We start from the raw sequence: 12587 nt of genomic DNA, 5'->3' as shown, positions 1-12587 counted from the left end.
CACACATTCATAATTTAAACAGTAATTAAAAATTCTAAATAATCTCTCCCTGGGCACTAGCTAATCTTCATTAAACATCTAAATACCAGCAACTAAAACTGGGTCAGCTCCTCAGTGGCCCTTGGTGGGAGGAAGGAGCCATGCCAGACTTCAGCAGCACAGGATCTGGCCTTGCTGGCTCAGAGATGGTTTTGCTGCATGCAGAGGGGTCCCATCCTCTGCATAAGGCAGGAACTCTCCTTCAGCAGAGAGGGAGCTGTGCTGCCCTGCAGGCAAGGAGACTGGTCCTGCAGCTGCAGTGGGGAAACAGGGATCCAGGGCTAGCCTTCAGAGGTACATGCTCACTGCCTGCAGAGTGTCTAGGCAGTGGGAACTGCTGCGTGAAAGACAATTCTTTTGCAGCTCCAGTCCTCTCTGTCTCCAGGTTCCTGTTCTCCTGCCCACTAATGGCTTCTCACCCTCTCCACCCCACTGCCCTCTGGTTTTCCATCCCGTTCAAGACAAACGTCCCATTCTGTTCTCTCTGCATGTGCTTCTCTCATTAGCCCTCCCCAGCTCATCTTCAGCCCCCTGCTATTTTTGTTTTCTCCTGGAAGCCACAAAAGTCTTCTGTTTCAGAGCTGGGGGCATCATCATTGCCCTCCCCAGAGTGTGCTTCAGTTCTTCACCACTGGCAAGGTTTAGGAGAGCCCAAGAGTTTCTGTTCTGCAGTTGTGACACAGGCAAAAGCCAGTGGAAACCAGTCAGTATTTTCACAACCTTGATGTGACGTGCCTCCTGTCCCTTACATCTCTACTGATGAAGAAAAACATCTCTGGAGCGTCTTGTGCTCTATGTGACTAAATCCATTTAGCCAAGCAGCAGCATCCTTAATAAACCATGAAACTTGGTGCCATAGGGACAAACCTTAAGAGAAACTGCAGAACACTGAGACACTTGGGACCACAGCATGGGACCATGCCTGTGGGCAGAGGTCCTGTCTGATGGGTTGGCTGATCCTTTTCTTCCTAACTATATTTTGGGATTTGTCACAATGGCTTCAGCCTCAGGTTCAGAAGTGGTAGTGGTTCCCAGATAAAGTAAAGCATCATGCAAATGCAGTGCTGAAGTAATTCACAATAAAGAGTAACACAAACAAGAAAACATTGTTCAGCTTGGCTTATTAAAGTATTAAGAAACTGGCAGCAAAGAAAGCAGAAATTTGCTGTGCCCATGGGAGGGAGAGAAGGGAAGGAATTGTTGTGACTGCACATGCCTCTGCTAGTAAGATTATACAGGTGCCGTTATCAATTGCTTCTATTCACTATCCATTTTCAGCTATCCAGCCTTTTTAAAAATGCCTCTGCAGAACAGGGAACCTGCTGTGGAAGCAGGGAGCATGTACAGAACCTTGCAGAACAAGAAGGTGGCCCCACAGGAGGTGTTGTGTGGGCATGTGCAGTTTGCATTGCTCTCATAAGGAGTGCGCCTTTGCTCTACAAAATCCCATTCACCACACCCAACTCTACACAGCATTACCATCACAACACTTTTCTGACACCAGGACAGTGTGAGAGCCAAGAAGGAATGCCCAGCATTACTGCAGCTACTCAGCTAAAGGGCAGGCACAGATCTAAGTGAAACTTGAGCAAAGATCTGGATGGACTCTGCTTGCTTTCAGGGCCCTAAGATTCGGAAGAGGAAGAGCAGAGCTTAGTACCACATAGGGAAGACACAAAAACATGTCTTACTTAAAAAGAAAAACTTTATTTTGATACATTAAAAAATCTATACATTTCTTAGACTAAAATACAGTTTTGCATCAGTATTCTGGCACAATGTCAGTTTACACAGAAAATCTAAGATTAGATCAGCACTGTTAATTTTCCTTCTCTTCCTGCATTCACAGCTTGCAGTATAAAACATTTCAAGTTCTCAGACAACAACTAACAGTGTCACATTTACTTTTCCCATTCCAAAAGGAGGTGGCATTCCACTGGAAAAAGGAGCACTTATTAGTTGATCTTGATTCAACGTAAATCACCAAACCAGTTCAGGGATTTGACTGCCCTGTTACAAGTATGAGTGAAAGAGGATGAAAAAATTGTTCCCAGATGAAGCTTTGATGGACTATGACAATGCAAGTACTGTGAATCCTTTAAAATCTGTTCGGAAGATTGTCCTTTTTCCTTAGGGTAGTTGCTATAATCAGCAACACAATCACCATCTAGAAATAATTTCTTTCTATAGGTATAGGATTCTACTTTCTTGCTTGCTCTGAAAAGATCCATAGCAAAATAAAAGCAGAGCACAGGGGATGTTGCTGTGAGATGTCTGTGGATAGGAATGTGTATTGTCTTAACTACTGGTGGAGATCTTGCAGAATATTTTCTACCTGTGAAATCCTGCTCTACATGGCTCCACCTAACCTCTAGCAGCTGCTTTCTGGCCTACATTAGAAAGAAAACCATCTTTCTGTTTCCTCCTCTCTCACTCCCCTAGGAGACACTACCTATTGACTGCAGCACTGTTTTTCTAATGAGAAAATTTTTCTCCTTTTTCAGTTTGAACACAGAGGGACCCAACCAATACTGACACTGGAGCACATGCAGTATTTACTTGAGAGTTCAAAATCACAACGTTCCTGGGAACTCCAGTCAGTGCCCCACTTCTGATAGGTATCAAGAGTAATTAGCGTCCTGATCTCACAAAACCTTTCTGACATACTCCCCAGCTGCCCCTACTTCACTCATCCAGAGGGCAGCAGTGGTGCACCTGAAGAATGGCAGCCAGCTATGCTGCCACCCTCTTCCATCATGTATTTAAAGAAGCCAGAGCTATCTTTAAAGTTACTGAAATTGGGCTAGTTCTGCTAAAGTCAGCTGGTAGGTTTGCTCTGAATTCTTGCAACTTTGGTTCTACAAGGAGTCCCATGTTTCTACAGAAAAGTACCAAATGCTCAGAACACCAAATTCTGCTCATCATGCTCACACACCACTTGACCACTTCATTGGGCAGGGGAGCAGAATCTGGTGGTGTTTGCTGGTTTTCTGCTAGTTCTGTTGTAGCTGATCTTTGTCAAATGCATGCCAGGTAGTTTAGCCTTCAAATGGGTATTTTTAGATGGATTCGTGCTACCTATTGTCCCTAGAAATATTTTCCTACTCCTAAGGTCTCTAAAGAGATTTGGCTTGATTGCATCAGCTTGCAAACACTGCAAGACACATCACAGCTCCATCCCAGACCAGAAATTCTGCCTTTTATACGTGACCCACATCACAAGAGACAAGTTTTATCTCTTCTCTCATCCCTCTAAATACAGAAGAAAAAAAATACCTTGAGAACAGTATTTTCTACAGAACACAAGAAATACAAATTTACTAGTCTCCATAATCTATTATGTGATGGAAATAACAACAGAGATGAAATAGCTGAAAGAGCATTTAAAAATGAAATATTTAGAGTAAACTTCCATCATCCCAACAAACAAGCTGAGCACAAGAAATGCTTCAAATAAGTCTGTTGGGTTTTGTTTTGGGAAACAGAAGGGTTTTCTTCCACAAGGATGAAATAGCATTTCTGTGGTGATAATGTGACACACAAACTGTTCAAGGAACAATGGACTTGTGATGTTTAGATTTAGTAAACAGTATCTGCACAGGCAAAGCCATGATTTAAAAAACAGGGATGCTTTTAGGTATCTACTTTTAAATCTTAAGAGTGTTTCTTAAAATAACAGTGCCATGTTCGATATAGCATGTAATATGCACTCAGAACCAAATAATCACTGGATGGTGATGATGACTATATGTCTGCTACATGCATTTTATTCTGACTCTATAACATACATTCATAGAATACATCATAACCACTCAGAGCAAACCACTAAAGTGCATGCCCTGAGGGCACATAAAGTATGTTGTCTCCAACACTGGCTGCTCAATTGCCAGAACACTGATACAGAAAGGGCTCATTTCTGCTTTATATCCCCATTTTGTGCTGAAAGAGTAAGAGTTAGCATCCCCTGCTCCCTCCATGAAAGAGAGCACTGTGGAGCAGGCTAATAACCTGCTGCTGAAAAAGCCCTTTCAGAAAGAAGTAACCACCCTGAGAAGGTGCTGTACAGAAACGCAGGGATCGAGTCTTGGATTAAATCTTGGGTAAGTGGACCTGTATACTGGGTTAGGCTGGGATGGAGTTAATTTTCTTCAGAGCAGCCCACATGGTGCTGTGTTTTAGATCTGTGATCAAAACAGTGGTGATAACACAACAGTGTTTTCCACCTGTTGCTGAACAGTGCTTGCCCAGGGTCAAGGCCTTCTCTGTGTCTCATTCTGCCACCCCAGCAGACTAGGCTGGGGTTGGGCAAGAGGCTGAAAGGGCACACAGCCAGGACAGCTGACCTGAACAGACTGAAGAAATATTCCATACCATATAATGTCATGCTTAGCAACAAAACTGGAGGAGGAGCAAGGGATGGGGCCGGGAGGTGCACTGGAAGAAGGGAGGAGGGTGTAGAAGGAGGGTGAGTTTTTTTGAAGTAGCCACTGCTCAGAGACTGACTGGGCATTGGCCTGCTGGTGGGAGGTGGGGAGTGATTGCCTTTGCACCACTTGGGTTTCTTTTTCTGTTTTTCCCCTTTACTTAATGAACTGCCTGTATCTCAATGCATGAGATTTCTTTCTTTCGCCTTTTCAATGCTTTCTTCCATCCTATTGGGGGAAGTGAACAAACAACAGACCCTGCCAGCCAGGGGGTTAACCCACCACAACCTGTAACTGGGTTTTCCACTTTAAATTCTCCTTTCTAAGACATGCCTTCCTAATGCAAAAATTCCTTGGATTACCATGCCGAGCTAAGGCCACATGTAAAACCTAATCCTGTTTTGGGCAGCTGGGAGTGTGAACTCAAGTTACGGAAAGGCTGAAAATGCAATTCTAAGCTGGCCATACCATGCATTTAAACTGTAGAAGTGATGGGCTGCACTCCTAAACACAGAAAACACAGTGATGGAGTGGCATCATACAAAAAAAACAAACCAAACCTAACAAACACCTCTGAATTTCAGCTCCGCACCTACTCCTCTTCCCATTCAGTGCAGGTAATACCCTGAATCACTGGTTGGGAAGGTGAGAAGGCATGTGCTAAGATCAGCTGGACAAAGGGGAGGTGACACTCTGCCACTTAGCACTCCTTTGCTGAAAAAGCAATACAGAAATGAGAGCTAAATGAACAAAAAAATTTCTCTAGGGTTGGGAGAAGCAAGGAAGACAACACACTGCTGCTCAGCTTCTAAACAGAACAGAGAGTAAAATGATGTGGAAAATGATTAAACAATTTAAACTATGGCATGCTTTTTTTCCTTTAAAATCTAGCTGATCAGAGGCTATGATGCCAGGCATCTGCAGAAACCAAATGCTAGGAATGAGTAATCCCACTGACTTGATTTTCAAATCCTGGCTATCCAGTCTGAATCTCCAGTCCCCAAGCACTGCCTGGTTCAGTGGACTTTGCAAGGAGGTCATTTCTCTGTCATCTCAGCTGTCTCCCCTGCTTCTCCTGCAGAGTTATTACCAATGCAGCATCACTCTCTAGTTGGTCTACACTGCTTCCCACAAGCCAGTCCATATACTGGTTTTAACAACCAGCTACCAGAACAAAATACTGAATCTATCACATCTGGCAGACCTCAGCACTTCTACTGCCAACCGGGGATTTACATGTCAAGTGTTCTCCTACTCCACTATCCCCACTAGGGAAGGAAAGCAAAGCCTGAATTTGTCCTAAAAAATTGTCTCTTCAGACATCAGTCTTCTGTCTATCTCCTTGCACGAGACAGAGCTGGAAGAGGGCAGCTAGTAGTTTGGTTGCAACTGAACTTCAAAGGACATTCAAAATGGCCACTGGAAAGCCTGTGTGTGGGTTGAATGCCTCTTTGGCATGACTGAAAAGCTCTGCATGCTGGATATACACTCAAGAATGGTGCACACAATTTTATTAAGAACATAATTATATATATTTCTCACTTAAACATTACAACTACCCATAGAAAAGTGCTGTCTGTATCTTTTAAACACCATGTAAATAAAGCAAATTTCTTTTTGAAACAGGATAAACTGCTATAAAAATGGTGCACAGTCAAGTCATACAAAAATACAAAATTTGTTTCAAACTGTAGTTCTAGTTGCAATTGCAGAGAAAAGCCCCCACCCAGGACTTCCAGTGAGCAGAGAACACAAACGTGGGAAACTGGTAACAGCAGGAAATTGTTGTCAAAATGTGCAGAATCCAAGACTTCAATCAAAGCACCTCCAATATCTTCCAGACAAGATGGAAATTAATTTCTCTGGAAGCAACTGCATATGTGATAGGTCTCTTAGCCTTGAAATCCAGTTCCTAGCATGTATCTGAGCCAGTTTTTAAACTTCTGTTTCTAAACCCCACTGATCTACACAAATATCCATGTTGAGTGCCACTGCTGACTTAGCCACCAGTACAGCAGGAATGCCTCCTCTCTACAAACCAAAGGCTGCTCCAGTGCTGCTTCTAGATAGTCTGACCTCTAACTTGCACTGGGAGGCCCCACCAGACTTCCAATCTGAATACCCAGGTTGAAGCTCTAGTGCAGCTGGCACTTACACAGGTGTGTAACTTACAACTTCCACACTTAGAGAGTCCTCCTGGTGTCAGTGGGGCTACCAATGTAGTTCACTTAAACAAGTGTCTAAGTGCTTGCAGGATTGGATAATTCCATCTTCCTGCCTCCCCAGCAGCTATAATTTCTAAAAGTATTTTGATTTTCATACATTTCATATCCTCTTAATTGGCTTATTGAAAGAAAACTAAACAAATTGAAGTTACCAAATGACTTCTAGAAGCAAAAGTGAAATAGACAATAGACTATTGCCAAAAAGTAAGAGCACTGTTTAGCTACATGATACTATGTACTTTTAAACTTTTGACAGCAGTTTAAAGGCCCAATCCTCTGAAAGGAAGCACAAAGAATTGCTTACTTATTAAACCTTGATAACATGAGTTGTATATGTCCCTAACTACACATACCTCTCCACTCCATCGCAAAGCTTCTGTAGAAGGGCTTTGGGTTTCAAAAGATTTTCTTGAATGGAGTGATCAAGCCACGGAGGCATGATTTATTTGTACAGAGCTTCTATTTAGTGCAACAAGTTTAAAAATCCTGCTCTGAAATATTAACTTTACATTAACAAAAATAGTTTTCTTAAAAAGATTGTAACAAAAGCATTATATAGCATAGACAGATAATGAATTATTAGCAAATACACTTTCAAGCATTTACCATTACATTTTGTTGAAGAATTGAGTATTAGCATTCATATCTGGTGAACTTCCAGACTGAAAAGAAATTTACCTATCCAAGAATAGTAATAAAAAAGCACGTTCTCTTGTCTTTATTTGATAACTTGAGATAACTACCCTGGCAGTTACACTTCCAAGGAAATGTTTCTCTGCCCTTTCCTGTTTTAGCCACCTGCTACAGTACATACAAGTATGGGTGAAACAACAGGCAAGGAATGGTCCCTTCCACCTCCCAAAGCTCTCTAGCATTAAATGAAATGAAGAATACAGTACTTTCTTGTACAGTAGTACAGTTAATTTCTCTTCCCATCCTCAGCATTGTTACATCTAGTAATGAATTAATCATAAGTATGGCTAAGACTAAGCTCTAAAGATACGTTATTTCAATCGCTCACATGGAGAATCCACACTGTTCAAAGGAGCACTGCTGAAGTGTGAAGGAGGCTACTGAATTAACTCAAGGGGAGGATGGTGGGTAACGAGTAAGAGGGGTAATTAGGGTAAAACAGGAAGCTAATTGCATATAAAAATTTTCTGTCCCCATTGTATAGTTTCTGTTTAATAGGAGATGCAAGGGCTCCCACACACCTGAATACCTGAGGAGTTGGCTATTGTGATAGATCTGATTCTGATAAACAAAACTGTGCCCCACCAGGGCTGTGAAGTAAAATGACAGATTACACACCCACTTGAACTGAATGAACTCCCACTGAAATCACCTTCTGAAATTAAATTTGAGACTTTTCTTGATTTGAAGGTTCTCCTTACATTTAACTGTCCTGAATTTAGTGCAAATTTAAACAAACTAAACAAATAAAATTCTCAGCAGATTAGCAGTGTCATGGGAAATCGGTGTCTAAACCCAGTCATCATTTCAGATTATCTTTACAATGATACCTCCTCCAGATTGTAAAATATCAAGCAGGTAAGAATCAACTTTTCCATGACCACAATGAAAAATTTAAAAAATGGAACAATGATAAAGCTGCTTGTAAAAGCCACCCGTATGAAAAGAGTACATGTTTCACAAAAATAATTGTTAAAAAAAGTATTAAATCCCTGTTCCTTTTTCTCTGATTTTGGCTGTATATTTATATATATATATATATGTATGTATATATGTATATATATACTGTTTTGGAATGTCAATGGGTTCCAATATGGCTGGCTAGTTTCAAGATGAACTTGCTCCAGAGGCCTAGAAAACAAAGTCATACAGCACAGTCTTAGACAAATGCCAAAAGACAAAGAGAAACTGAGTCAAAGGGGTCACTGGAAACCACAAAGAAAGAAGTGTGAAAAGGTGTGTTGTTTTTTTTTTTCTTGTGCCTTGATACAAGAACAGAACGTCCTAAATGTTTCCCCATCTTTGCTATTAATGCCTATTTAAAATACAACTGCACTCAGGGTGTTTCACTTTTAGAACTAATTTTCATGTCTAAGAAAAATCCACGTTTCAAGGACACAGAAACAAAACAGTAAAGACTATTTTTAAAAAAAGAAGGAAGAAAAACCAACCAGATTTTCAAACACCCAATTTTGTGACTGCAGGTGCTACTACTGCAGAACAGACTTACAAATGATCCTATTCTAGATGTAATGAGGCCTTTATCAATGCCTTGGGGAAAGGTATCAGAAATTTCATGGAAGTAACTGCTGTTGCTACTTGTCAGAAAGTGAGATCTTGCTATTTCAGAACCTATGCAACTAGAGCTGAATGCTCCAAACCACAAGACCATCTGAGAAATCAAGGCCCAGTCAGTTCCAAACAAAACTACTGCATGAGCAGCAGAACTGGGAGTAATTCAGCAGGTGACATGCAGACTGAGCCGCAGGTGCTCAGCATCTTCTCCAGCAGTACCAGGAGGACTTTCAGCCAGTGACAGGCTCAAGTGCCTAGAGTCAAGTTCCTATAAGAACAAGACAACTCTTGACTTGCAAGTACTTGATTTGCCATTTTAGTAGGGGAGATTAATAAATATTTTAACATCCAAGCTTTAGGCAGTTAAGTACAAGAGCCTGAGTAGCAGTCTGTGCTTGCACTGACAAGAGTATAAGTGGAAAACCACTTCACGTAAACCAGTTATTTGCATTAGAAGTTAATGTAATATATTTTTGGACTGAGAATTTTTGTGCATGTGACTAGAGGGCTTGCAACCTAATTCTCCATCATTTTAACAGAAGCTTTACGTTTACAGTGTTTAGACCACCCTGGAAATCCCAGCATTAGTGTCTATTTGAACAGCTAGAATTACTCCCAGAAGAAATCAGTAAATGAGCATAGAATTAGTTATTTTCAGATGTATAAACACAGCAACATTTAGGCATAAGCAAATCTAGAGACTGGAAAGCTACAGTGAAATAGCAAAACACGCAAAGCTAGACATCTACCCACTCTACTGCAGGAACCCATTCCAGCTATGTCAAAAAGTGCTCATGCAACACGGCTTCACATACAGAATTAAAAAAAAAAATTCTACTGTTAGCATACACTTTTTTAGGTTCCATTAGGTTAAAAGTTGTCCCCATGGTTAAGCAACTGCATCAGGCCCCAAATACTCTGAGAAAGTAATGATGGAAAAATATTTTATTTTACAAAGTCATATTGCACGATGACAAGTCATACCTTGCCCAGCCTGGGTCTCCATCATACGCTCTCAGTTCTCCACCTTCCAAACTCATCCTCCTATCTGTTATCTGTACCATGTATAGCTGTTCCTTATTCCAGGCTACTCAGACATGCAATGCCTTCCTAACAGGCACACCATAAGTAAAACAGGCTGCAGAAGCATAAATGATGCATTGTTCACTGTCTGTGCATCTGACAGTGTGAGATGGAAAGAGCACACAAGAGACAAGCAACATAAGTAGTTGGCAATAAAAACAAACAACTGGGAGAAATGTCATTTGAGCAGGTTGAAAGGAATCATTTTAACCAATTCCTTGGCACTGTATAGAATAATTTGATTAAAGCTTTAAATGCCTGGTCCTACTTTGCAACGATGGATGTGCTCAGTAGTGTTCTTCAGGCTTTTATGGTGAATATAAGATGAACAAGAATTTTTCAGTTTAGGACTGAAAAGAGGATTAAAGTCAGAATAGCCCAATGAACTACAGAGTTGTCATATTTTGAGAGAACTTAGCAGCTGGGGCTGTCTGTGTATACTGCTTGGCATGCATCCTAATCCTAATGAATTTATAACTGCATTTGTTTCATATGACTCTGTTCCTTTCATCTTACTTTTACAGGAGATGGTCTCAGCTGTGACAAAAACTCTGCCATCCAGGTGATAGGCAAGCTCACAAACAGAAAAAGCAGAACATCTTGAGTGATACAGAGAACAAAAACTTCTCCTGAAGAAGTGCAGTCAGTAAAGACAAAGAGGGAGAAGAAGTAAAAGTGAAACTCTTGGAGGATCGCCACCTCCTCATCTGCACCTACCATTGGTTTTAGCTCTCTGCCCTCAGCTCCACCTCCCTGGCCAGCTTCTTTCATAGATTTCCTACTATTCTCCACAAATTCCTGAAAAACAGTCATAAAGTGAAAAACACTTTCTTAGAGCGGACTCAAAACATCAAATCTCAATACAAAACTTCAAGATGCAACTGCTCCAAATGACAACACAACTTGTTCCTCCCACTTCTCATGGTCAGACTTGCCCATGAAGTACCAGAAGAGCCTGTCAAACAGCCACAAGGATCCCCCTTGTTTCGTTCTAGAAGCCAGACAGTTATTTGCCTTGCGTGCTGTTACAACTTTTACACTTAACACACAATGTTCTCCATTATGGGGAAGAAAGGTAGGAGGATGGCTGTCAAACCTCCCCCCCCAGATATCCTAGTTATTGCATGCTATCCTGTGAATTGTGTGTAGTGTTAGAACTCCATTGAAGAGAGGCAATATTTGCTTGCAAGGCCTTGTTGACTTCCCTTATGCCCCTCAATTTAAACTCCTGAACTTTTCATGGGATCACTGTGATCAATTCAGAAAGATTAGCAAAGGTGTTCGTTCCATTTTATGTCATTTTTTCTCTTAAAATTTCAGCCAACTTTAGCTTCTAGTGTTTTCTGATATTGACTGTTCACTAAAGAAACCCGCAATGCTTTTATGATTCATCTGTGCTGTCATCTGAGGTAGCATGCTGTATTTTACTCTTATTCTGTGCCAAAAATTCAACCTTTTTATTTATTATATACTCTAGATTCTGTAGTGTTTTACCAAAAATTGACATGTTTTTTCAATGAGTAATCAGAAAAAAAACTATGGTAAGAAATCATTACATTCTTCCTCTAGCCTATACATGTGGATACATTTTATAGGGACATATTCTACAGTTGCACCTTAAAAATGTTATCAAGAAAAATACCTACTCAATAACAAACGGAATGGCTTGAGGAGAAGAATTTTTACATGGTGTCTAGCTAGAGTGAACAGGGAGTCATACAGGACAAACAAATAAGAATCAAGTTGTGCAAAGGGCCTTGACATAGCATCTAGGCTCCAGAACAGAACATAGTATCTGTTGCTCCTATGTATGACAGACCGAGAAGTAAATTCTGGTTCTGGTCCCTCTGAAGGAAGACAAATGACAGTGTGGTCACTATCTGCACGTGGGTTAGAATCACAGAACGGAAGGGGTTGGAAGAGACCTTGGAAGATCATGTAGCCCAACCCCTCGGCTAAAGCAGGTTCACCTAAAGCAGGTAGCACAGGATCACATACAGGTGGGTATTTAATATCTCCAGAGAAGGAGACTCCACAACCCCCCTGGGCAGCCTGGTCCAGTGCATTGTTGCCCTCAAGATGAGTAAGTTCATCTAACTCACACTTCCTAAGCTCATCTATGAGGATGTTAAGGGAGACAGTGTCAAAAGCCCTGCTGAAGTCGAGGTAGGCAACATACACTCCTCTCCCTTCATCTACTCAACCAGTCATGCCATCATAGAAGGCCATCAGATTGGTCAAGCATGATAATACTCTGATATTTTTTCACTTCCATGTTCCAAGAGAGATCCTTCTTAGCAAAGTACAAAACTCAAGCCTTTACCCTTTGTTTCGCGTCTTTCCATTCTGCATTTACATGGAATATTACTCGAAAGTATGATTCTACTGCTCATGTCATGGTCAGTGCAGAGAAGCCAATACCAGTGATGTCAAGGGAGGGAAGTATCTTTACTTACCTGATTCTCACCAGACCGCCTTGTTAGCTGATTAAGCCATGAACAAGATAGCAAGGTAATTCAGTTAAAAAACAGTATTAAACTCAGACAGC

General features: G+C 41.2%; 1 protein-coding gene and 1 long non-coding RNA gene across 3 annotated transcripts in view; one reads left to right on the top strand and one right to left on the bottom strand.

Moving 5' to 3' along the window:
* Positions 1-1726: 1726 nt before the first annotated feature.
* Positions 1727-12587, bottom strand: part of SLC44A1 (solute carrier family 44 member 1) — a 70610-nt gene continuing 59749 nt past the window's right edge. The window contains exons 15-16 of one of the 2 annotated variants that reach the window (XM_051642583.1): positions 10757-10837; positions 1727-8512 (exon numbers count right to left, since the gene is read on the bottom strand). In XM_051642583.1, coding sequence (XP_051498543.1) covers positions 8489-8512; positions 10757-10837 — 105 coding nt within the window. In that variant the 3' untranslated portion in view covers positions 1727-8488. Of the gene's footprint in view, positions 10838-12587 lie in introns of both variants that reach the window. The other variant, XM_051642582.1, reaches the window with a different exon arrangement.
* On the top strand, positions 4425-11506 carry LOC127395491 (uncharacterized). Its single transcript, XR_007891815.1, has 2 exons — positions 4425-4504; positions 10564-11506. It is a non-coding gene; the product is annotated as an uncharacterized LOC127395491 (long non-coding RNA).

This window comes from Apus apus, chromosome Z (genome assembly GCF_020740795.1).
Source record: "Apus apus isolate bApuApu2 chromosome Z, bApuApu2.pri.cur, whole genome shotgun sequence".
NCBI lineage: Eukaryota > Metazoa > Chordata > Aves > Apodiformes > Apodidae > Apus > Apus apus.
This window is presented reverse-complemented; position numbering and strand designations above follow the sequence as displayed.